Consider the following 27,449-nt stretch of genomic DNA (forward strand, 5'->3'; position numbering starts at 1 on the left):
GTAATAGCATAATCAATACAGTATATATATTTTTAAAAAGCAAAGTTAGTTTTATTTCTACTAAATTTCCAACTTGAAGAGAACAATTTATATGACCTTTGCAAAGGGAGAGGAAGAAAGATTGACCAGAAAAGGAAGTCTTGGTTGAATAATAATGCTGGGGAAACTAAAAAACTAAAAATAATGTTTATGATAGTGTTGAAAATTATAAACTTGAAAGTCTTACTGAGCAAGTCATTGAATAATGATGCTGAGAGAAACTCAAAGAGTAAAAATAATGTTTATGATAATGTTGAACATTATAAGCTTGAAAGTCTTGGTGAGCAAGTCATTTCTCTTATTGTTGTTATTGTATGATTAGTTTTTGTAAATGGTTCTCTCATAATAACCAGTCACTGGAAAAAAAGTCTTATTCTATGTAGAAAAGTTCTAATATACATAACTGAAAATCACAGTTCTAACATTAGCAGGTATACTGGGTTGAACAGTCTCTCTCTAAAATTCATGTTTACCTAGAAACTGTGACCTGATTTGGAAATAGGGTCTTTGCAGATGAAATAAAATTAAGATGAGGACATACTGGATGGATAAGGGTAGATCCTAAATCCAATGATAGGTGTCCTTATGAGGACAGACACAAAAACACACACAGGGAAGAAGCCATGTCTTGAAGAGAAAGGCAGAAATTAGAGTGAAGCAGAAGTAAGTCAAGGACAAACAAGAACTGCTGGCAACCACCAGAATCTAGAAGAGTCAAGGAAGGATTCTTCCCTAGAGCCTTGAGAGAGAGTAGGGTCCTACTGACACCTTAATTTCAGACTGTATCCTCCACAATTGTGAGAGAATAAATTTACAATATTTGAAGCCACTCAGTTGTAGTCCTTTGTCAGCCCTAGGAAATACATACAGCATGCTAGTATTTACTGAGCACATATCACAGGCCAGGAACACTTAGGAGGTGCTAGGTTAAATTTTGTATCTTCTCTCAGGCATCATTTTCAACACTGGCTGTCCAACTACGACACTAAAAGCAAATATTTAATCAACAGACTAAAATAATAATGTTAGTCCTGGCTGTTGTGGCTCAGTGGACTGACCACTGGTCTGTGAACCAAAGGGTTGCCGATTTGATTCCCAGTCAGGGCACATCCCTGGGTTGTGGGCCAGGTCCCCAGTTGGGGGTGGGCAAGAGGCAACAACATATTGATGTTTCTCTCCCGCTCTTTCTCCCTTCGTTCTCCTCTTGTTACAGAAACAGGGGAGTCCAAAAACAAACCCCAGAGTTTGCGGCTGGGAGAGAGGGAGCAGGAAGCAGCTTTCAGGATGCCCTTGCATCCAGCTAGTGGCTGGATACATTGTTGTAAAGATCCACTTTACTTCCAAGACTCAGGAAGATGGGAGGGATCTTGGACTGTGAGCTGGTACGGAAGAAGCAGACAGAGCCTAAGTAGGGTTCTGTGAATGGTGAGAACTGTTTGCAACACCCACTGCGTGAGAGGATGCAGGGGGAGAGAGAAGGAGCTGCGGACATTTTGGGCTGGCTCTGGCTCTAGGAGGCTCTCTCTCTCAGGCTCTCTCTGGTCCTCACACCCGCACTCTCTGGCTCTTGTGGGTTCCCTCCATCTGGCTTGGAGCAGGGGTCTCCAGGCGGCTTTAAGAAGAGGCTCTTGCCAGGCTGCTTGGAGAAGGAGAGGAGATCCATGCGGTTTGCAGGAAGAAGGCAGTTTGCAAGGAGGCTGAGACAGTTTACAAAGAGGCTGAGAATCCAGGCGGTTCTGCATTGAGAGCTGGAGGGCACCACAGCACAGAAAGGACCTCCCCAATCAGAACTGAGTGATTGGCAGCTGCTGGTAAAGCTGAACTGTGCCTAGGAAGTAGGGAAACGGTGTTTCTGACTTTCCTAAGACTGGCCAGGTCTGGGAGGGGGAGGCAGGACTATGTGTAAATAAACAATTCTTTTCCTTTTCACCAAACTCTGGTATTCAGAGTTATGATTCTGGCGGCGGGCAATCGGACCCCTAACTAAACAGCCCGTGGGTTCTGTTTCAATCGGAGCAGCCCAGGGGTTCTGTTACACTCTCTCTAAAAATAAATAAATAAAATCTTTAAAAATTAAAAAAAGCTTATTAAAAAATTAAAATAAAATAAATAAAAATATTTGAAACTCTAAAATATGAGAATAAACTTATAGTCTGTGTAGGGTCCAATCAGCTAATTTTGAAAATCTATTAGTTATAAAAATGAGTAATTCTTTAAATTAACCAGTATTTATTACCTTCATCTTGATGAAATTTCACATATATTAAAATGAAAATATCAAAAGAGAATTCCAAAGCCCCTTTTATAAATGAAATTGGGTTTAAATTATAATTTTTCTTTGTTCCATTTATTGTAACTTATTCCATTTATAAACATATTCTGAGTAACATATTTCAAACTGATTTTCAGACCTAAATTTCTTATTCCTTTCAAAGATTGATATAAAATTTAGATTCTGAAGGAATATAGCTGAAATGAAAAAGAAGTAAATTTAAGGCATGGAGTAATTTAAGGAACACATGACTAATGACTGAATCACAGTTTAACTTTATTAATAAATAATAAAATCTAGAGATACCTTAATAATCTTCAGGAAAAATTATTTTTCATGCTTAGAAGAAAATGATCAATCATATACAGGTAGTTGCTGGATAAACTGAATTCTGCTATTATTTTCCCATAACTCTAAAAGTGACACTGTAAATCTCTATTAATACTATATTGCAAAAAAGCAGCTACAATGAGGTCTTAGTCAATTTTTCTTATGAATATGGCTCAACATTCATTGATCATTTCAAGTATTTGAAAAACACTTAATACTAACTGACTGACATACAAAATAACACTTTCACTTAAGTATTTGAAATTTAGGAAGTAGGCTTCAATAAACAAAACAATCAAGAAAACAGATAATAGGCCTATAAAACCCAATGTAGTATCATTTTAATATCATTTTAAATGATTATAGGAATATCTCACATCACCTTGAATGCTAAAAGAAATGGATTTTACTTTTGAATTTCAAAATAACAGGTTGGTTTCAGATACTCACACTATAAAGGTCCTTGGTTTCTTCTTTCATTTTAGGGATCTCAAGAAGCAGAGCCCAGACTTCACCTCGGAGCTGGAGTGGGATCCCTTTGTAAATTCTCCTATGAAACTTATTAAAAGAAACAAATTGAAATTACAAACTGACAAAAGCTTGGTCTGATTCCTTAAGTCAAATTAATTATTTGTTAGCCTTTTATTTTCAAAGTATCCGTGATAATTAATGACACAATTTAACACGGCATATTTGGATCCTATCATCTCTACTTTTCAGATCTTAACATGGAGACATATATACAGAAAGTAAGAAAATAAACAAGTTGATGTTAAATAGCCAAGTACATTAATATTTTGATCCCATTCATTAAAAAAGTGTTCCCTAAGTGGTATGAAAGCATAATCATTGCTTTTTTAAAGTGGTGAACATTCCCTGTTGATATTATTAACTAGGATACACTTTCTTCCTTTTAATCTATACCTAAAAGGCTCCAAATAGCAAAAAGTTTGCCTAGTGCCAGGAGTATCTTCAGGGAGTATGGTGAGTGCTATTAACCCTAATCTCTTTCCCACCACCTTCTCCCAGTCTCTCTGGGGCTCTCTAGAACGCAGCAAGCTCACAATCTCAATTAATTCCACCCACAATCTTCAGTCCCTTCTCCTCACCCTGCCCCTACATACACGTACTCCCTCTTCCTTCTTTTTTCTATTCTTAATAATTTCTTCAGGAAAACCTTTGTCCTTTCCTCAATGACATTAATCCTATCTGATCAGACAAAACAAGTGATAAATTTCCATCAAGAAGGAAAGCCATTACTTCTGAATCAAATATGCCATAACACATCAGTGTTGTCAACTTTTGGGTTCTTAGAAGGTACACTGCTAATGCTCTAAGAATCTTAAGACTCAATATACTTCTCCATCTAGTAATCATATCTTTTTCCTCAAGGCTAATTATTCAAAATAACATATAGACCTTCTAAGGTCACTACAAAATTTTCATAATAAAACTTGGAAACTTAAAAGCAGATGTGGAAATGATTTAACAAATTATGGCAGAAACCTTAAGAAATAAGGTAAGGATAGATGATCAAAATAAGATATTTAAATTGAATGGCTAAGAAAATAAGTTCTAATAAATGGCTAAGAAAATAAGATGTAAGTTCTAATAACTGAAATGCCAGTGAACTATCAATAAGCAGAGCGTCACCTTCTACTACTACACTACTTATGATTTTTAAAAACTAAAGCTTTAGTTAACTCAGATATGATGTAGCTTGAGAAACTTTGATTATATAGTGTAAAACGAGTGACACTACAGGGCAACTTCTGTGAAACAGTGAATATTGTGAAATTGATTCATTAGATAACTACAAAATTTCATTTTATTTTGGTATAAACATAACGTGCCTCAAATTTAAAATTTCAGCAGATAGTGAATAAAATCATAGATGTTTAACACATGCAACAATTCTGACTGAAAGAATATATACAGAAAGGCTTTGTATAAACTAGACTCTGCTACTTATAACATTTACCATGTACTCAACATTTATCACCATTAATTGTAAACTGAATGTGGTAAAAAATTAAGTGATGTATTTTCCAAAAGAAAGTTTGTCATATGTACTCACCTCAAATTCGTAATAAACTGCTTTTAAAGATATATCATCCACTAAAAGTTACTTCAAATTATCTCCTAAATTTTTAAAATTTAATCTTTATTGTGTATTTTCCATTATCATTTAATTCTCTTCTACCTCCCTCCCCCCAGCAATTACCACACTGCTGTCTGTGTCCAACAGTCCTTTTTCCTTTTTGCTCAATCCCTTCTCCACCTGTCATCTGCTCTCCATCTATGAGCCTGTTCCCATTTTCCTTGTTGTTCAGTTTGTTCATTAGAGTCCACATGAGTGAAATCATATGGTATTTGTCTTTCTCTGACTGGCTTATTTCACTTAGCACAATGTTCTCCAGGTCCATCCATACTGTCACAAAGGGTAAAAATTTTCTTCTTTTTTATGGCTGAGTAGTATTCCACTGCATAAATGTCCCATGGTTGTTTTATCTACTCATCTACTGAGGACACTTGGACTGCTTCCTTATTTTGGCGACTGTAAATAACGCTGCAATGAACATAGGGTGCTTATATTCTTTCAAATTAGTGTTTTGGGTTCCTTTGAACATACAGGTAGCCAACAGACACATGAAAAGATGCTCGATTTCATTAATCATCAGAGAAATGCAAATTAAAACCACACCTGTCAGAATGGCCATCATCAATAAATCGTCAAACAAGTACTGGCAAGGATGTGGAGAAAGGGGAACCCTTTTGCACCATTGATGGGAATGTAGATTGGTGCAGCCATACTGTGCAAAGCAGTATGAATATACCTCAAAAAATTAAAAATGGATCTGCCTTTTGACCCATGACCCAGCTATCCACTTCTGGGAATTTATCCAAAGGAATCTCCTAAATTTCTAGAGTAAAGAGGCTACACCGTAAGCATCTGATATAAATATCAGAAAGCATGGAAATTATTACAAATGTAAAAACTGTAATTTTAATAGTCAAGTAGAATATGATGGCAGGTAAATAGTTTAACTTTGATAGGCTTGAATCTCCATTAAACAGATGTATTTCAATGAGTAAAATAAGAGCTCTGACACATATTTCTTAAAGTATATTACTTGAAAACTTTTGACATTTTATTGCTGTCATTCAATTTTACATTCACTAGTCATACATAAATTACTATCCATTATCCATTCTAAAATTTAATTGAGATTTAGAAAAAAATCAAATTGCCATGATAAATTGGTAAGAAATAATAGAGGAATTTCAGGTAGAAAGAAAAAATTAATGGTCCCAGTGCTATTTCAGGGTTAAAATGAACAATTAAGCACATATGAAAAAGGGTGAAAAAATATATTGGTACATTATCACTATCATCATCAACAGTAACAATTAAAATTAACTACTGAGCATTTACTATGTGCAGAAAACTAGTTTAAGCTATTTACAGATATTTATCGCATTTAATCATAACAATAACTCTGTGAGAAGCTATTGTACCAATTTTATAGATATTGAAAGTAAATCACAAAGAACTTAAATAGCTTGTCAAACAGCACATATATGTTACCAGTAAAAAAAAAAAAAACCACCTGATTTAACGTTTTATTAAAAAAAAAAAAAAAGACTATCTTTTAAGACCATTGTGTATATAGTATCCATTGTTCTGTTCAACTGGACTTACTAAAATCCATGGAACAGGAAAATATTAAGGAAATCCAAGAGCAAAAAGCATTAAAATATTGATAATAAAACTGTACCTAAAACTTAAAAATATAAAAGATGGATCTGAAACTCAAGCTGTGAGAGGTAATGAAATAGAACATGTACAAAAAGTCACATATAAACAAAAGACTACAAATACAGAGAACAGAATGGCAGCTATTAGGGGGATGAGTAGGGGAGATGGAGGGCTGAGGGGCTGGGTGAAAAAGGTGAAGGATTAAGGGGGAAAAAAACACTTCATAGACACAGACAGCATTATGGTGATTACCAGATAGAAAGTGGGGTTGGGGGAGGTAGAAGAAAGTAAAGAGGAAGATAAATGGTAATGGAAACATACTTGACTTTGGGTGCTGAACACACAGTAAGTACAATATACAGATGATGTATTATAGAACTGTACACCTGAGACCTATATAATTTTATTAACCAATGTCACCCCAATAAATTCAATAAAAATTACAAAAACAAAAAAAGAAAAGAATAAATTATGAAACTCTAAAATAAGAATTTTAAATTATGCTTATTGTTTTTCAAGTACTTGTTATATGACAGGATGACTTATGGTTACATATTTTTCCTTACAAATTTTCAACTATCTTAAATATTTGTAAAACAAAGAGAAATTATATCAAAGCACAACACTTGTAATAAAATTTGCTTATTTTCCAGAATGATAGTTCAGTTTACATCTGTTAAAAATCTTTCAATGGACAAAGTAGTATCTCATATATTCTTTAACAACTCAGGGAACCAAGGTACAGAGAAGTGGTTCACCTAGGCCAAAGAATTCAGTTTCGTACTCCTCTACTTCAGGGTATTTCTGCCAAATTGCACTACCTCCTAGAGGTAACAGCTTTATTGAAGCAGCAGAATTTATTAGTAGAAGGTGATAGCTGATTGTCCCAATTCATACATGAATATCCATCATTCGTTCATTCACTCATTATAAAAAGAAACTAACGACTGCCTGCTTTGTAGCCAACTCTTATTAGGTTCTATGGTTACAAACATAAAAACGTTCTGTGGAGCTCATAGCATAGTGGGGAAGATAATTATGTAAGCAGATAATTATAACATAAACAGATAATCCTTTATAATACAATAAAGCCACATATACTGGTTGCTATCAGAGATGAGCATCCCACTCTGATGGGAGAGGTCCTGAGGTGGATGAGGGTGGTAAAAGGACAATGGTAGGCACTACACTGTCTAGTTCTGCAGAAATAACATCAGGTGTCAGTTAGTCCTTATGTAGTGGACACATGAGATTCCAAGGTGAAACCAGAAAAAGTTCAGGGATAAAGTGTTGAGGGTGAGGGCAGCGAATCTGCTGTGGTGGTCACTTTTGATTGGTCCAACACAGTGCCTCTCATCCTAAGACTGTATTAGAGATACCATAAGGGAGGGATAAATTCTGCATGAGAGTTAGGAAAGACTTCATTCAGACAAGATGACAATAAACTCAACACTGAAGGATACATAAGGATTTGCCAGGAAGGGCAAATGAAGGTGAGGATGAGTGAGGGTAATAATGAATCAAACAGTAATAACAATATTAGTAACACCAGTTGTGCTAACATTTTCTGATTTATTAGGAGGCAACGTATCAGTGATTTTCAACATTTTTCATTTCATGGCACCCATAAACTAATTACTAAAATTCTCCGGCACGCCAAAAAAGATAGTTTTTGTCAACCTAACAACAACAACAAAAAGGTATACAAGGTCTGTCCAGAAAGTATCCGGATGAAAAATAGAGACATTTATTGAAGAAGTTACAAGAAACACTGTACACAGGACAATGAAGCCTCAGTCCCCTTCAAAGTAGACACCTCGGGATCTCACACATCTCTCTCAGCATATTTCCACTGTTCAAAACAATCTGCAAAATCCTTTGTTGGAATCACCATCAGCTACCCCATGGTATTTTCCTGAATCTCATCAAAGGTTTGAAATCTCTTCCCTTTCACTGGTGATTGTAGTTTTGGGAAAAGCCAGAAGTTGGAGGGCACTAAATCTGGTCCATTGGTAGTGGTTTGAATCAAGCCATTAGCAAATGCAGCATGATGTTCCTTCTGCTCTGGTAGCAGAAGCCACAGAACGAATTTTGCCAGAACACCTTTCATGCCAAGATCCTGTGTCTTGGACACAGTAGTTTTTGGAATCCCCAGATCAGCTTCTAGTTCAAGCACTATCAGTCCCCATCCTTGTTTATTGCAGCCTGCACACATTCAACATTCTCAGGTGCTCTGCTTGTTGCAGGCCTTTCAGACATAGATCACTTTCAACAGATTCTCAACCATCTTTGACATGTTTATGCCACACTTTTATTTGTGCTACACTCATTGCATCATCCCAGAAAGCTTCTGAATCATCTGAATAGTTTCCATGGAGGGATGTTCAAGCTTAATGCAAAATTTAATGCAGAATTGTTGCTCTATTTGCTCAGTTATTTTGAATGCAAGGGCCACACAGTACACATGCTCACTCAGGGGCATGTACCGTCCCCACTGACTAGTATAGTGAAGTCATCATTGTTCACATCTGCACACTTCAGTCCACTCTCCTTGGCTGCCAAGTTACATCAATGTTGTGCAAACCAGTCTCGTTATAATAACAATGGCTGATCTTTCTCCAGACAGACCTTGTAATTTTCATTTACAAAAATAGTAATAATAATAATAGTAGTACTAGTAGTAGTAGTAGTACTAGTAGTACTAGTAGTAGTAGTAATTACCCATCCTTTTTCCTCCAAATGACTTTTTTAAAAAACTAGGTGCCTATAATTTGTATATAAGGATTTCTGGTACCAAGAAGTAATCAATCAGATGCAACCTTATTATGTAACATCAAAAATAAGATGCAACTCTATTATAAGGCCTATATGTTTATGGTTCAAGACAGGACATTCACACCAGACAGCTATTGTTAGCTGTTGTCATTTGTTACTTTGACAACCTAAGGCAGTGATTTTCAACCTTTTTCATCTCATGGAACACATAAACTTATTACTAAAATTCTGTGGCACATCAAAAAATGTATCACGTTTTTTGCTGACCTGACAAAAAAAGTAGGTATAATTTTGATTCATTAACACAGATGGCTATTGTTGTGTTGGCTGTTGTCATTTTTTAATTTGATGATCTAAGGGAAAAGAGGTCAGTGCCCATGACTAGTCAGGTACATACTGCATGTTTTAAAAATTCTTAAAGAACTCCAGCTGAAAATCACTGTTCTAGATTGATTTATTCCCTGTAATATTATTACATTCCTAAAGAGGTTGGTACTATTATTATCATCCCAATTTTATGGATGAGAAAATTAAGATGAGAAAAGGTTGAATAACTAGCTCTAGGTCATTCTAATAAACTATAGAAGAACTGAGTATCAGTTAGTCTGACTTCAGAGGCCATGGTCTTAACAACCATGATACAGAACTACTACATGTTGGATTTTAACAACATATTTTAATATTCCAATTTGAAAAGTACTATCTTTAAAATTCTGTTACAATTTTATTAATATATAAAATTTTTAAGAAAAAATAAATAAGATTGCCTTAAATCTACCTTTGTTTTCAGTATCTTTGTTCACTCACCAATAAAATCAAGCAATCTACTTCAATCACAGATACATTTAAAAATCCATCAACTAAAAAAAAACAATTCCATTAACTCGTTTAATGTTTTCAATAACTCTCAAACCTGAGTGATTCTGAAACATCAGTAAGTGTGCCAGTCCATGTCACTACGGCTGTCAGTGAGTCAACCTGTCAGAAAGCTTGACTCAATTTTATACGACTCTCACAACTGCAGCGTATACTGTGAAACGCCAAGTTCCCTTTCAGAGCTGCTGATGCTCCTCACAGCCCCCCCCCCCATTTTCTTTAATCATCTCTGCTCCACTGGCTCTTTCATCTCTGTCTCCAAATAGGCATGAGGCTACTGAGTTGGATCTAAAAAGTTTTAAACCGTCCACAGGACCTCCGCCTCTCATAACTGCATTCTCTCTCCCTCTGACCTCTCACTGACAAAGACTAAAAGAAAAAGCTAGCGTAAAAAATGGTACAATGAACGGAGCTTGAAGTCTGGACATAGTATCTCTTGTTACTAAGCTGTGTGACCTTGTATATTTTACTTCAAAACGTGGTGCCTCCATTTCCCATCAGTAAAACTAATATTAGTCCATTAGTTATTTGACCAACAGAGGTCCATTCAGTTATTTGATCAAGAAAAAAATGTGTGTCTGTAATACATACCATACTTTGACTTAACTTAAGACACAATCACATCATGACTAGTTAAATCATAATAGGCTCCATTCAACAAAGATAACTTCATTTAATAAACTATATTTTAAAAATACATACTATTGTACATAAGCAACACAAATACACAGGCAACACAAACAGCTTTCATGAAAACATTTTCATCAAAGCTTGTATCCTAAAAATCCAAATATTCTCTGTGAGGGGTATATTTTTATTTCAAGGTATTTCTATAAATTTCTTTGTATTACTGCTACATAAGTAAGGAATCTGTGAAGAGAAAACTTATACCTACTCCTCTTGGAAGAGAGGAAAAATACATGCTAGTTTTCTACTTCAATGCAATTTAAAACTAGGTATAATTTGTAAGCAGTGATTCCTTTAGAAGGTGCATTCTGTTTCACACTGAACTGTACCATATATTATATATCATCCAATAATTCCAGCATTATGGTTGTGGGAAAGTGCTTTAAAATTATACATCAAAGGAATAGTTCCATTAAAATCTAACTGGGAATTAAATTAGCCAGAGTTGCTGTGCAGAATAACAGCCTAGTAGAATTGTTCATTTTACAGAGGCTCACATACTACTATGGCTATATGTGTATTAGACAAGAACCTAAAGCCATATAACTACAAATATTTTATTAGACTGAATGTGAGATTAAAGCATAGGAACAATGCACCAAAATTTATCCTGTAATTACCACTTGAACAATCTTTCCACAAAGACAGAAGGCAGAGTTGTCAACTTTAGGACAATCTGAGAGACACAATAAAACATTAAACAAGAGCACAGGCATTTTAACTAATATTCTATTTTGAACTGATTCCTCTTAAAACACATCTTGACTTTCAACCTAATGTTAAAACATACATATAATAAAATCAGCAAGTAACTCACTCCTGACAAAAATAAAATAAGAGTCCAATAGATTTTAAATAAGGATACTTAAGATGCTCTAGAAGAAAAGTGCCATGGACATGGACAACAGGGTGGGGATTGACCGTGGGACAGGGGGAAATGGGTGGAGCAGGGGAGAACAATGGGGAAAAATGGGACAACTGTAATAGAACAACAATAAAAAAAAAGGAAAAAGAAAAGAAAAGTGATGTTAGTATCATGAGATATCCTAGCACAAAAAGATTTTCATGGTTAAATAAGTTTCATGCAATTTATGATCTCTCTAAAAAATTCCCACCACATATTACAATATTAAAGACTCTCAAAAGTCATGTAGTAAAGAAATGTTGTTTAACTATGTTTAGCTCTGATTTCCTAACTTAAGTATTTAGCCAGACAGCCCTTTTCTCCTGTAGTAATAAACAACACTTACTGAACGCACACTAAGAGTCAGGCACTACTCTCTGTGTTGTACAGTAATTAACATTTAATGCTCAAAACAACTCTGAGAAGTAGGTGCTATTATTATCCCCATTTTATAGCTGAGCAATCTAAGTCAGAAAAAGGTATAATACCTTTCCCCAGGTCACACAGCTAATAAAGCGACAGAGCTGGGATTTGAACCTAGGATAGCCTGGCTCCAGAGTCTCTTGCTAACCCTTAGGCAATTCTGCTTCTATGTGCTATTGATTAGAATCTAATAAACTGGTTTCCTTCCCTGGAATTCTTATTGACAAATGCTGACATACAACAATTTATATCTACGCAAAAAGGAAAAAAATAATACATAGAAAAAAAAATGTGAGGAAATAGATATCCTAATGGTTAATTCAGATGTTTTGCTGTGAGACTGTTGAAGATTTCTTTTCTTTAAAGTTTGTTTGTTGTCCAAACTTCCTTCCAAAAACTAATAGCAGTAGCCAACATTTACTGAGCACTTATTCTCTGAGAGGTATGTGTTGAGTGCTGTACGTACATTAATCGTTCACTTTTCATTCTTTTGAAATGGGTATGATTATCTCCATTTTACTATCAAGAAACCAACACTTGGATGCCAGCCATCCTCAAAGAACTGTCCATAAGGTCAAAGCTGTTCTCATAATGATACTAAACGCTGAGCTGCCTTCTTCACTCTGCTGACTTTTGCATGGAGAGCAGAAAAGCAATGGTCATAAAACTACTGGCACCTTAACACGAATCATGGCAGCAGCAGCACTGTGCCATGATCACTGTAGTCTCCACTCACAGTGGAAAACAAGTCAGTTTTTCTTGAGATGAAGCAGTAGAAATTATAAATTTTTTGAAATCTCAACTCTTGAATACATAACTTACTAATATTCTGAGTGATGACATGGGAAGTATGCACAGAGCACTTTACTGTTACCCAAGTACAATGGTGGCCTCAAGAAAAAGCACTTATAACACTGTTTGAATCATGATCTATATCAACTGCGTTCTTCATGGAACATCTTATTACTTGAAAGAATGATTGACTAAACAAGTACAGTTATTCAGATATGGGTATTCAACATTTTCTCAAAAATAAATGAAGCCTGTCATTTTAAGGAAAATATCTGATAGTATTTGGTGCCACTGATAACATTTGACCTTTTAGGCAAAATTAGAACTTTAGAAAATTTCCACCATCATAAACCTCACAGTTAACCAATATTTAAAAACTTTTTTGATATGAATAGTTGTGTATTTTTTAAGTGGTTTAAAACTGAGCACAAACTCAATACATAGCAAAAAGATTTAAGGAGAGGTTGCTAGAAGCTTCTGGAAAAAGAAACTGCTCCTGTTTCAGGGAAAGATATCAGAAGCCAGTCCTCTCTTTGTGAGCAGTATGACATGAGGATATGAAACCCGCGACTACTGCAATGAGTGTGATCCAAAAGGGCAGCCAATCTCCAGATGAGGTTGACACTGCACAAGGCAGAAGGGAGGTAGAGAGAAACTGTCCAGGCAACAGAATTGAGCACCTGGACTAACTCACTCCACACCCAGCCCACCTCTGGACTGTCCAATACATTCTCTTAATTGTTGAAACCATCTGAATTGGGCATTCTGTGATAACATAAAGACTCCTAATTTGAGGGATTCCACTAAATTAAACTAAAAAATTATTTTAAAGAATGTGAATGTAATAGTCTGATAATTAAAGAGAAACTTTTACTGGGAAAACCCACATTGAATTTGTATAGTTTCATCAGGAAGTGACATTATTTTTTATTACCTTTTCAGTGTTCTTGTATTTTTCCCATCCTTTTAGCATTTTCAGCCATTTAGTAGTTCTTTCAATTTCCAGGTGCTTTTGCTAAAATAAAATTGAAATTTATTGTTACTATTTGTTCAAGGCTTCTTATGAATTACAAAAAAAAAAGGTCAAAGAAAATGTTCCTAAAAAAGGACTACTGAAAGAGTTATGCTATATATCACATAGCAAATATCCTATCTAACTTTTAAAATGTTGTATTAGTAATCTTACGGTTGTATCAATAGTATGCCATAGTGAAAATTAAGATACACAGGAGGTACTTCGCTAGAGTAAAGAGAAAGAAATTGTTTAAATTTCCCAACATGCTTAAACTAACCACTAAAAACCCTGTATATTCTACAAGTTTAAACCAAAAGGAAATTTTTTAATATTTTGAAATATCTCTTATGAAGCAACAAAAACAACTTCAAAATTCTATTCTCCCCTTTTTTATTCCCCACATTTTACTCGATTTTAGCATTTTAATGTTTTCAGTGACAGAACTGGTTTCTTAAAGAAGAATTTGGTATTTACTGATTTGTGGAGTGACTAGAGTGATTAATATTTAATTATTACTATGCTAGTGAAAAATTATACAAAAGTAATAGTTGCCGCCAAACAAGAAAGCCCACCATTTGCTAAGGATGACTCACATGGGCTGTGACAGATGCTACGACATAGGGACAGAAAGGGTAACAGCAAGATCACAGTAGAATGAGTGGTCACATCTACCAAGGGATGTAAAAGAAGATGAGCTCTACATAAGGAATTGAAGGATTATCAGGATTTTTATCAAGTGCAATGTGGGAAAGAATATTCTAAGAAGCATGGGTAGATGTAGTTCTGAAATAACAGTAGTCCCTCGCTAGATTGTGGTTCACTTATCGTGGCCTCATTGTATCTCAGGACTTTTAAAAATACTATAATTATTTATTACGGATTTTTCACTATATCGTGGGATTTTGCGGTACTGTATACGTGTGTTGTTAAAGTTATGTAGGTTTAAGAGTGTAGAATAAATGTAAGGTTCCTACTTTGCAGGGGGGGTCTGGAACGTAATACCCACAGCAAGTGAGGGAATACATACATAATTCAGCAACAGATGAGGCTGAATGAAAACAGTCTTGTATGTCATACTAAATTGGAATTTGGACCTTCTGTATGTCCTCTTCGGAGAAGTGTTTGTTCAGGTCCTTTGCCCATTTTTTAATTGGGTTGTTTGCTTTCTTGATGTTGAGTCGTATAAGCTCTTTATACATTTTGGAAATCAGTCCCCTGTCTGTGATGTCATTGGCAAATATGTTTTCCCATATGGTTGGTTTCCTTTTCATCTTGCTGATGTTTTCTTTTGCTGAGCAGAAACTCTTTAGTTTGATGTAATCCCATTTATTTATTTTTTCCTTTATTTCTCTTGCTTTAGGAGATGTATCCGTGAAGAAATTGTTACATGAGATATCTGATATTGTCTTGCCTATGTTTTCCTCTAGGACTTTTATGGTGTCACGGCTTACATTTAAGTCTTTGATCCATCTTGAGTTTATTCTCCTGTGCAGTGTAAGTTGGTGGTCTAGTTTCATTTTTTTGCAGGTCCCTGTCCAGTTCTCCCAGCACCATTTGTTAAAGAGGCTCTTCTCACTCCATTTTATGTTCCTTCCTCCTTTATCAAATATTAGTTGACCATAGAGGTCTGGGTTTATTTCTGGACTCTCTATTCTGTTCCACTGATCTATATGTCTGTTCTTATGCCAGGACCAGACTGTTTTGATTACAGTGGCTTTGTAGTATTGTTTGATATCTGGTGTTGTGATTCCTCCTGCTGTGTTCTTCCGTCTCAAGATTGCTTTTCCTATTCGGGGTCTTTTTTGGTTCCATATGAATTTAGGGAGTATTTGTTCTAGGTCTGTGAAATATGTCATTGGTATTTTAATAGGGATTGCATTGAATCTGTAAATTGTTTTGGGTAGTATGGCCATTTTGATGATGTTGATTCTTCCCATCCAAGTACATGGTATTTGCTTCCATTTATTTGTATCTTCCTTAATTTCTTTCTTCAATGTTATGTAATTTTCAGAGTACAGGTCTTTTATCTCTTTGGTTAAGTTTACTCCTAGGTACTTTATTTTTCTTGTTGCTATAGTAAATGGTATTTTCTTTTTTGTTTCTGTCTCTGATATTTTATTGTTGGTGTACAGAAATGCCTTAGATTTCTGTATATTTATTTTGTACCCTGCTATTTTGCCAAATTCACTTATTATATCGAGTAGTCTTTTAGTGGAGTTTATAGGATTTTCTAGGTATACTATCATGTCATCTGCATATAATGAAAGTTTTACTTCCTCTTTGCCAATTTGGATGCCTTTTCTTTTTCTTGTCATAGACACATGAAAAAATGCTCAACATCATTAGCCATCAGGGAGATGCAAATAAAAACCACAATGAGATACCACCTTACACCTGTCAGAATGGCCATCATCAACAAATCAACAAACAACAAGTGCTGGCGAGGATGTGGAGAAACGGGAACCCTACTGCACTGTTGGTGGGGATGCAGACTAGTGCAGCTACTATGGAAAACAGTATGGAATTACCTCAAAAGATTAAAAATGGAACTGCCTTTTGAACCAGCGACTCCACTACTAGGATTATACCCGAAGAATCTTAAAACACCAATTCAAAAGAACTTATGCACCCCTATGTTCATTGCAGCACTGTTTACAATAGCTAAGTGCTGGAAACAACCTAAGTGCCCATCTGTAGATGAGTGGATCAAAAAACTGTGGTACATTTACACAATGGAATACTATGTAGCAGAAAGAAAGAAGGAACTCCTGCCATTTGCAACAACATGGATGGAACTAGAAAGAATTTTGCTTAGTGAAATAAGCCAGGCAAAGAAAGAAAAATACCATATGATATCACCTAATACAGGAAACTAAAGAACAACACAAACGAACTAAATAGAACAAAGAGCAGAATAGCAGTCAATAGGGGGGAGGGGGGAGGGAGAGAAGGGGGATAAGTAAGGGAAGGGTTTAGTCAAAGAACATATATAAATGACTCAAGGACATGGACAACGGGGAGGGATATGATTGCGGGAGAGGGGGTGGATTGGGTGAGGGAGAGAAATTGGGAGAAAAGGGGACAACTGTAATTGAAAAACCAAAAATAAAAAAATAAAAAGAAATTTAAAAAAAATTGGAATTTGGGGCAAAGCTGGGGAATGGGCAAGGTGGTACAGAAAGTGCTTCTTCCTCACTTCTTTAATTGCCAGCCAGAAGAGGGGTATGGTTTTCCTAAGGAACTGGGCCCGCTATTCAATCTCCTGCTCACTCCTAAGGTAGAAGAGTGACTAGATCATTGGTAAATTTAGAAAAAGAACCAGGTGTACAGAGCTTGGTCACTTTTCTTGGAAGCCCAATAAGTCTCAGAAAGTAAATTGGAACTTCATCCTTTTGGGCAAAAACAAAAAACCAAAAAAACCAAAAAGCACCCTTGTCAACCAAGAAAATCTATGGTGACCTCTGCGCATGACCAGGAGAGTCTGTCTCCTTCCAGGGTTCAATGCCGAGATGCCTGCACACCTAACCCACATTCTCCCCTACCTACTCTGCTCCAGGAAGGCTGGGAAGCTCACTGTTTCCCCACTGCCCAGAACAGTGCCGGGCACAGAATTGGCACTTAGTTAATTATTTCATTTTCATGAGAACAAAACAGCATAATTTTCTCTTGTAAGTAAGCTGAGATTCTGCTATTTTGTTCATTTTTCTCAATCCCCATATTTTCTTTTCTGGAGGCTTCTGTAAGTATAATAAGCATATGGATAAAATCCAATGGAAATGGAAGACTACCTGGGAAAGAAAATTATTCTGAGGATACATTTTATGCTCAAAATGTATGCTCACTACAACCTTCTTAGGTCAAAGTAGTCATTCCCATTTTACAGATAAGGAAACAGAGGTACAGAAGGTACAGACTTGTCCAAATTCCCCTATCTAGTAAGTTCCAATTTGAAGGGGGAGTTTGAAGTTGGGCAGCTTGGTTTCAGGAGCTGCACTTTCAGCCCCACATCTTATTGTCTCACTTCCCTCGTGTCCCGGCTCTAGTTCAGGCGATCAAACTCTTGGATGAGAGCAGTAGTTTTAATCCAGCCTCAAACAGGCATATGGCATATACCCACCACCAATAGTTTTAGACTTTAAAGAAAACCCTGTATTTAGGAGAAGATCCTCACCAATAAGAATCTTTTTATAGAACTCTATTTTTAGGAATATTCTTAAAACTCTTTAAATTACTTAACTCTTTATAAAAATTTTGATGGGTTTTTCATAATAAAAGATGGTCATTTGTGAGCAAAAGCTATCCTGTTATAAATTCTATTTTTCAAAAGACTAAGCATAGTCTTCGTGATATTATTAGTGATAAAATGTTGCAGATGGTTCCAGAAATATGTTTAATTTTAAAACTCAGTGGGGCACTGAAATCTAATTAATGTTTCTGCTAAATGTGACTTTAGAGAAGGCCAAACTATGAAAAATTAAGATTGATCTAAGCTGCCACTTGGTATTTTTTTGTTCTCTGCACTTCCTCCTCTGACTTGTTCAAAGCATAATCTTCTTCTCCAAAACAGGAAAGCACCAAATAATTCAAGCTAACCCAAGAGTGCAATAACACACTCTGGCAGGAATAACCCTGCTGAGATCTAGCCTGTCTCTTGCTATCTTTCATTTTTATGACTATAAATTATCAATTAATCACTTTAAGAAGCAGTTATTCTTTTTTGTAACGGCATTCTTTTGTATTCGAATTCTTATCATATATATATACATACACACACACATACACACACACATACATACATACACATATATATATGTAAATGATTTTAAATGCTACAAATTCTCACATGCAAGGACAAAACATACACACAATTTTAAGAACCATTAAGCATGCTTTTCTTTCCCCTGCAGCAAAAAACAAAAATGATACACCTTGGGAAAAGTTCCCAGGCTGTAGGATTTTAAAATCATATATCAGTAGTTGAATCAGGTTTAAATGTTAACTCCGTGATACTGTCAGTTCAACTACATTAGACTTGAATGGATATGAAAGTTTTTTTTCCCCCACTCATGAATCTATAATTCATGGATAAAATATACTTTATCACAACACATGCTACAGCTGACTATTCCAGAATGTATTCTAAAGTAAGAAGTAACTAAAAACCATGTGACAAATGAGAACTTAAGTGCTTTGGAAAAACAAGCCAAGGAACTACATCTTGCCATGGACTAAATAACACCGACACAGAATATAACAGCAAGTTAGAATTTCAACCTACAAGTTCAGCAAATGCTTGAAACTCGACATATCCAAAACTAGTTCCCTCACCATGCTGTTATTGCCTCCTCTTCCTTATCATAAATAACAGCATCACTACCCACTCAGTCAAACAAACTAGAACCTTAAGTTGTTTTTAGTCTTCATTTTACCTTCCTTCTCACATCCGAACTATACTCTACTGGTCCCGTCCATGTCTCATTTCCATCATGCCCTCTGCTCTAGTCCAAGCATCTTAATTCCTAGATGAATGCAGTAAGCCCTTGCAGGTAGCCCTGTCTTCAAAAAAGCCTCCACGTTGCCACCACAATTTTTAAAATCCTTCAATGCCTACCCATTCATAAACTACCAAAAATGTTCAAACTTCCACATGCATGGATTTCCACAATATGGTCCCAACTCACCTTCCTGCTACTTTTATTATTTGGCCACCTTTAACTATTTGTCATTCCCAACACACAACATATTTTCATACCTCTTTGACCAATGTTGCTATTCATCAGCCTGTGATGGACTTCTTCACTATCATTTGGCAAAACCCTATGATCCTCTTGTGACCAGTCAAATGTCCAACATTTGGAACCCTTCCCAACTGTCTCCAGGCTCCAAGCAAAATTAACTGTTTCCTTAGTATTTCATGGAATGGACTAAGGACCCAGTTGGCCTGGGTCAAATCTGAATTCTGTCTTTTCCTATCTGTTTCATTCGGGTGCAAGTATCTTAGTTTCCTTCTCTATAAAATGAGAACTGTTATGATTATTGTTAGAGCACAACCTGTGTTTTAATTGGCTGAAATGCCCAAAACATATTAGTAGTATTAGAGTATCAACTCCTTGAGTACAGGAATGATATCATATATTTCTCTTCTCATTTCATCACCTAAAACAAAGACTGGTATATAAGAAACATTAAACAAACATTTTAAAGTTAAATGCAATTCACATGAGAAAAGACAAGTAAACAGCACTATACTGCAATTAATAGCATTCTGTGGTCCTGGAGGTAGAGGAGATAAGGAGAATGAATACCCATGGATACACCAAAATCATAACTAGTTCTTTTAATCCTCACCTGAGGATATGTTTATTGGGGGCGGGGGGGGGGGGCGGTGAGGCCACATCGATGTGATGCAAGAGAGAAACACTGATTGGTTGCTTCCCATACGCACCCCAACTGGGGATCGAACCCACAAGCCACATATGTGTACTAGTGTCCTGACAGGGGATCAAACACACAACCTTTTTGTGCACGGCATTATGCTCCAACCAACTGAGCCACCCAGCCAGGGCCAAAATCAAAAATAGTTTTGATAGCAGTTTAATCTTTATTATACAGAACTAACCAAAGGTGAATAAGAATAGTATCTCTTAAGTAGCATAATGAGAGAAATTCTATCATTCCATCATGTTGGCAACACTACTAATGGTAGATGTCTACACAAAAATGATATAAAATAACTCTATTGACTTTATACAAACATCTTTCACTTTTCCCAATTTTTATTTTGAAACATTTCAAACCTAAAGAAAACTAGGAAGAACAGTGCACCATATACTTAAATATACTTCACCAAAATCTACTAAATATTACATTTTGCCTGATTTTATCTACTTATATTGGGGTGGGTTTTTTTGTTATTTGTTTTGTTTTTTGACTAATCTAATAGAAAATCACAGACATCTTGAATACTTCGTCTCCAAATATTTCAAGTATGCATCACCTCATGAAAAAAATCACATTACCATAGGCAATCAGTATATCACTATCGCACCCCCAAAAATTAAAATTGGTTTATAATTACCATTATTATTTCCTAATAAACAGTCCATATACCAAATTCCCCATTTGTCCCAAGTGTTCCTCATAGCTGTTTGTCTTCAGGTTGAACGGGAAGGGAGATTCAGAAATCAATCATGATCATGTACTGTCTTACTGGCATAGCTCTTTACTTCCCTTTACTCTAGAACAGTCCCCTGTCCTTTTTCTGTCTTTAATGACACTGATATTTTTGAAAAGTCCAGGCCACACTATCTGGATCTGTCTGATCATGTCTCCTATATTTTGGCAGGAATATGACACAGGAGATGTTGTGTCCTTCCCATAACATCACATCCAGAGACATATCATGTTTATTTGTACCATTATCAATAATGTAACACTGATCACTTGGTTAAGTGGTATTTGCCCAATTTCTGCATTAACTAATAGAGAACTGATAAGTAATGTGTGTGGTACACTTGGAGACAATGTGGATAATCTCTTCCTTAACAAGTCTACTCAGTGGTTTTACCATCTGTTGATAATCCCTGTCTGAATCAATTCTGATTCTGATAGTGGTAAAATAATGTTTGGTCTTCCTTCTAATTCCATTATTCTTTCTATATGATTAACTGACATTTTTCTATTAAAAAGTTTTCCTTCCTAGCTCCTCCACACTTTTTAAGATCACGATGGTACAAAGGATTATTTTTATCAATGTGCTATAACCCATTATTACCATTATTCTTTCTTAAATTCAAATTATCCCAAATGTAGCTGACCCCATCTTTTTTGACTGGAGATTTCTCCCTTCAACTGGATGCTTTAGACATACCCTATCTGGCACAAACAATTCAGGCTCATTTTATACATTTTCTACCTAGACCTACACCAGCTATTTCTTTAAGATACAGTGGTTCTTTTTAATGGGGAATGGTATTAAAAGACTAAGATCTGGGTACTAGATATGCTCATCATGGCGATTTTTTAAATAATATAGGAGACCATAGTATAAGAAAATTTACTCTCCTGAAGATATTAGAACAACATATATATCAAAAGAAAAAATGATACAGAGACCTTAATCTCCATCCTACATTCTCTAGTATTTCTCCATTACCTCTACTGACTACAAAAAGGCTACATTGTTGTGTATCTTTTTCCCCCAAGAGTTGTTTTCAGCAAAGAACTAAATTTACATTGAAGTGTGCAATCTGATACTTTACCTAAAATTGCTTTCCCCTCTGGGTCAGGATTGCCCCTCCTGTTTGGGCAAGGAGGCTGTAAGGACTAAAACTGGGACCAATATTTTGTTACCTCTTAACCTCCAGTGGTCTAAGACTATAATTTCAACCATATGCAAGACCTGTAAGCACTTAAAAATTGTTGATTACCCACATAATACTAACTTCTCTTGTATCTCGTCCAAGGCTCCTCTCACTATTAACATGATTAATATTCTAGATAGTAAAGGCTTAACACACACACACACACACACACACAATTCATGGATGGATGTCAAATAGTCTGCTCTTCCAGAATAAGAAATCTTAGGACAACCACTGTGACTTCTGGCCAGGATGGAGGCATAGACAGACACACTGTGTCTCCCTCCACAACTAAGAAGGAATACAACTACCTCAAAACTATAAATAATCAGAAGTTCCAGAAAATCAAACTTCATGGAAGTCCAGCAAACAAAGATATAAAGAAATACTCATCCAGACAGGTAGGAGGGGTGGAGAGGACGCGGTATGGTGGTGGCAGTAGCAGCAGCAGCAGCAGGCCGGCAGAAAGTGCAGTAACACATTTTAAAAAGTCAGGAGGGACACCTGGGGAGCAGTCCCAGCTCCTCACCAGATGGCACAACTCACGGTTCCAGCACTGGGGAAAATCAAGCCTCATTGCTTCTGACTGTGCAAACCAGTGGGGGCTGCGGTGGAGATAGAAACTGCTGGTCTCTCAGCACAGTCCGCTTGTTTAAAGGGCCCCCATGGTCCTAGAACAGAGGTTCTCAACCTGTGGGTTGCAACCGCTTTGGGGGTTGAAGGACCCTTTCACAGGGGTCGTCTAAGACCATCGGAAAACACATATATAATTACATATTGTTTTTGTGATTAATCACTATGCTTTAGTTATGGTTGGGGGTCACCACAGCATGAGGAACTGTATTAAAGGGTCACGGCATTAGGAAGGTTGAGACCACTGTCCTATAACATGCACAGACACACCCACTCTGGGAATGACGGCCAGGGCAAAAGCTAGAGGGGCACCAGTCCCATACAGAAGTGGGAGAAGTGCATGGAAAAGGGGCAAGTGCTGGGCAAGCAGCATTGTTCCCTCTCAGACCCCTCCCCCACATACAGCGCCACAACGTGATGAAACAGGTCACTCTGTACTGACAAATCCCTAAGGCTCCACCCCTTACAACATAACAGGAGCAACAGTTCTACCTAAGACACAGAGGCAAACAAACATAGGAGCCTGTCAAGATGAGGAGACAGAGAAGTATGGCCCCAAAGGGGGAATGGATCAAGGTGCCAGTGGGAGAACTAAGTGACGAGGAGATAGACAACCTAAAAGATGAGGAGATAGCCAACCTAACAGATGCAGAATTCAAAACACTGGTGATAAAGATGCTTAAAGGCTTGACAGATATGCTTAAATACAGCAAACGCATAAGAGAAGAAGTGAAGGCTATGCTAAGTTAAATGAAGGAAAATCCACACAAAACCAATGATGAAGGGAAGAAAAACAGTGTTCAAATCAATGAATTGGAACATAAAGAAGAAATAAACAGTCAACCAGTCGTCGTCGGCAGCCGTCCGTCTCGAGAGACGATGGTGTAGCTTCTTAAGAGTCTATCTGCACCGCCGAGAATGGCTGTGCAGTCCAACTCGGGAGTGACACGGTATCTGTCTCCTCCCGTGTTGAATCGACATCTTGCGATGACGCTGGAGTGTCCTCTCCAGTGAAGCTGAAGCTACAGAGCCTGGGCAGGGTGATATGGAGGGTCTGCTGTTGCCCACGCAGCAGACCCCCCCTCTCTTCGCAGCTGAAGGATCCAAGGGAAAGACGGAGTCAATACAGCTTGGCTTCAGGTGCGCCGCAGGAGTTGCCGGTGTTGACTACAACGTCAAACCGCCTTAGGGACTCCGGCTCCGGATTTTCTGTCGGGGTTTACTCCCTTAGCCTTTCCCCTGAAGAGGTATGCCGCAAGGCAGTGGAGGTTTTTTGGAGTCAGAGTTTTCCTTCTCTGATGTGCCCTGACTGGAAGATCGAACCAGCGACACTTAGCTCGCAGGCCGACGCTCAATCCACTGAGCCAAACCAGCCAGGGGAAAGTCAACCAGTACAGAATGAGGAAACAAGAATTGAAAAAAATGAGGAGAGGCTTGGGAACCTCTGGGACAACTTTAAACATGCCAACATCTGAATCATGGTGGTGCCAGAAGGAGAAGAGGAAGAGCAAGAAATTGAAAACTTATGTGAAAAAATAATGGAGGAAAACTTCCCAAATTTTGTGAAGGAAATAGACACACAAGTCCAGGAAGCATGGAGAGTCACGGGCGAGCTGGACCCAGAGGGGACCACACCAAGGCACATCATGATTAAAATGCCAAAGGTGAAAGATAGAGAGAATCCTAAAAGCAGCAAGAGAGAAGCAGAGAGTTGCCTACAAAGGGGTGCCTATAAGACTATCAGTTGATTTCTCAAAAGACACTTTGCAGGCAAGAAGGGACTGGCAAGAAGTATTCAATGTGATCAAAAGCAACCTACAACCAAGATTACTCTATCCAGAAAAGCTATCATTTGGAATGGAAGGGCAGATGAAGTGCTTCCCAGACAAGGTAAAGCTAAAAGAGTTCACCATCACCAAGCCATTATTATATGAACTGTCAAAGGGATTTACTTAAGATCAAAACTATGAACACTAAAATGACAACAAACTCACAACTATCAACATCTGAATCTAAAAAATAAAAACAAAGTCCAACTAAGCAAACCAGAATAGGAACAGAATCATACGTATGGGGATCTTCTGAAGGGTTATCAGCTGGGAGGGGGGAGGGGGAGAAATTGGAGATATGGTGCAGGGATGAAGAAGCATAATTGGTTGGTACAAAATAGACAGGGGGAAGTTAAGAATATTATAGGAAAGGATGAAGCCAAAGGACTTATATGTACGACCCATGGACGTGACCTATGGGGGGTAGAATTGCTGGAGGGAAGGTGGTTACTGTGCAGAAGGGAGCAAAGGGGAAAAAAAATTGGAACTACTGTAACAACATAATCAATAGAATATACTTTAAAAATAATAAAATACAACCACTCTTTTTAAAAAAATAATTTATTTGTTTATTTATTTTTAGAGAGAGGGGAAAGGAGAAAGAGAGGGAGAGAAACATCACTGTGTGGTTGCCTCTCACTCGTGCCCTCAACTGGGGACCTGATGTGCAACTGTTCATGTGCCCTGACTGGGAATCAAACCAGCTACTCTTGGCTCACAGGCCGATGCTCAATCCACTGAGCCACAGCAGCCAGGGCAAAATACAACCACTCTTTAAAAAAATCTTAGAACTTTAATGAAGTTTAAGTCTTTAGATGCTTTTTGGTCTCTCCTATTTGAGTATTAGGATGCCTGAGAAAATATCAAGTTGACCAGAGATACGCACACCCAGACCTCACCAGCAGAGGTCAGGAGAGGACAAGAAGAAAAGCTTTGTGTTTTGACAGTAACATGGAGAAGTCCACAGGTCACATATATTGAGTAAGATTTCAAATCACATAAAATTTAAATAAAGTTTCGAAAGATATGAATAGGCTTCAATATTTTGTAAGCCATGCAAAGTATTGCTCTACATAAAGGAATAAATGCATGAAAATGCATGATATCCTTTCCTCCTTATTAAAAACATCAATAAGCTCAAAGTAACAATATAATCCATTATTAATAATTTTGTTCTCTGCAGAGTAAACATAATAAGTGTGTTTATTTGTTTAAGTGACTATTTGGAGGAAGCCAAAGCACTTCACAAATATCAACATAATCCTCTTATGAGGGACTGCCTACTCCTATCCTTATTTTAAACAAAGAATCTCCTTCTGTAAAATAATACACTGGCAAACCTGAAACTAAAGTCATGATTACTTGACTATGCATTCTGTACAGTTTCCCAAATTGCAGTAAGTACATGGTTCAAGTGGATGCTTAGTAAAGATCAATAAACACTTTAGACATCAGCAAGGCCATCATTTCCCTTGATTTTATTCAACTAAGTCATACAAGTAGAATTTTTTATTAGTCCCCTAGAAATGGCAGAGTTGGCCATTAAGTCTAGGCAGTTACTGAAGAATACATAAACCAAACTCAGACCAAAAAAACATTGGAAGAAATCCTGATAAACTAAAGTTTCTAGCTTTATACTGCTCTGCATTTGTTTAAACTTCTCATTCCACTTTAAAGAAACCAAAACTGTAAAAGGCACATCATGCAATATGAGTGTAGTTTATGTACAAAAGGTATAATGGAATCTCCATCAGCAGCCTTGGAACCCTGCCCCTCCCTCAATAAAAGACTGGCAAATGAATATAAAATTATTTCTGTTAAATTATTAAGGTGTGCATAGGTCATTTTTTAACAATTGCTTCTTTTTTTTTAAACAGTGATCTTTTAAAAAAATTTATTTTTTTCTATTACAGTTGTCCCACTTTTTCCCCCACTGCTCCCCCCTACCCTGCCCACCCCTTCTCCCACATTCCATCCCCACCCCGTTACCCCGTTGTCCATGTCCATGGGTCATTTATACTAGTTCCTTGACTAGACCCTTCTCCTTTTCTCCTCCCTCCTCCCCTCCCCTCTCCCCCTGCTCATTGTCAGTCTGCTCCTTGTCTACTTGTCTCTGGTTCTATTTTGCTCATTTGTTCCTGTATTAAGTGATATCATATGGTATTTGTCTTTCGCCACCTGGCTTATTTTGCTAAGCATAATATGTACTCTCCAATTCCATCCTTGTTGTCACAAATGGTAGGAGTTTTCTTTCTGCTACATAGTATTCCATTGTGTAAACATACCAGTTTTTTAATCCACTCATCTACAGATGGGCACTTAGGCTGTTTCCAGCACTTGGCTATTATAAATAGCGCTGCTATGAACATAGGGGTGCATAGGTTCTTTTGAATTGTTTCAAGATTCTTCGGGTATAATCCTAGCAATGGAATTGCTGGATCAAAAGGCAGTTCCATTTTTAGTTTTTTGAGGAAATTCCATACTGTTTTCCATAGTGGCTGCACCAGTCTGCATTCCCACCAACAGTGCACCAGGGTTCCCATTTCTCCGCATCCTCGCCAGCACTTGTTTGTTGATTTGATGATGATGGCCATTCTGACCTGTGTGAGGTGGTATCTCATTGTGACTTTAATTTGCATCTCTCTGATGGCTAGTGATATTGAGCATTCTTTCATATGCCTTCGGACCCTCTGTATGTCCTCTTTGGAAAGGTGTTTATTTAGGTCCTTTGCCCATTTTTAAATTAGATTG

General features: G+C 37.0%; 1 protein-coding gene across 3 annotated transcripts in view; it reads right to left on the bottom strand.

The window, feature by feature from the left end:
• USP6NL (USP6 N-terminal like) overlaps nucleotides 1–27,449 on the bottom strand; it is a 185,441-nt gene that overhangs the window by 40,425 nt on the left and 117,567 nt on the right. For all 3 annotated transcript variants that reach the window (XM_090266505.1, XM_090266506.1, XM_090266508.1), the window contains 2 exons: nucleotides 13,793–13,873; nucleotides 3,092–3,199 (listed from right to left, as the gene is read on the bottom strand). In XM_090266505.1, the coding sequence (XP_090122631.1) occupies nucleotides 3,092–3,199; nucleotides 13,793–13,873 (189 nt within the window). The remainder of the gene's footprint in view (nucleotides 1–3,091; nucleotides 3,200–13,792; nucleotides 13,874–27,449) is intronic.

Source organism: Furipterus horrens, unplaced genomic scaffold, assembly GCF_987537825.1.
Source record: "Furipterus horrens unplaced genomic scaffold, mFurHor1.1.pri manual_scaffold_2, whole genome shotgun sequence".
Taxonomy (NCBI): Eukaryota; Metazoa; Chordata; class Mammalia; order Chiroptera; family Furipteridae; genus Furipterus; species Furipterus horrens.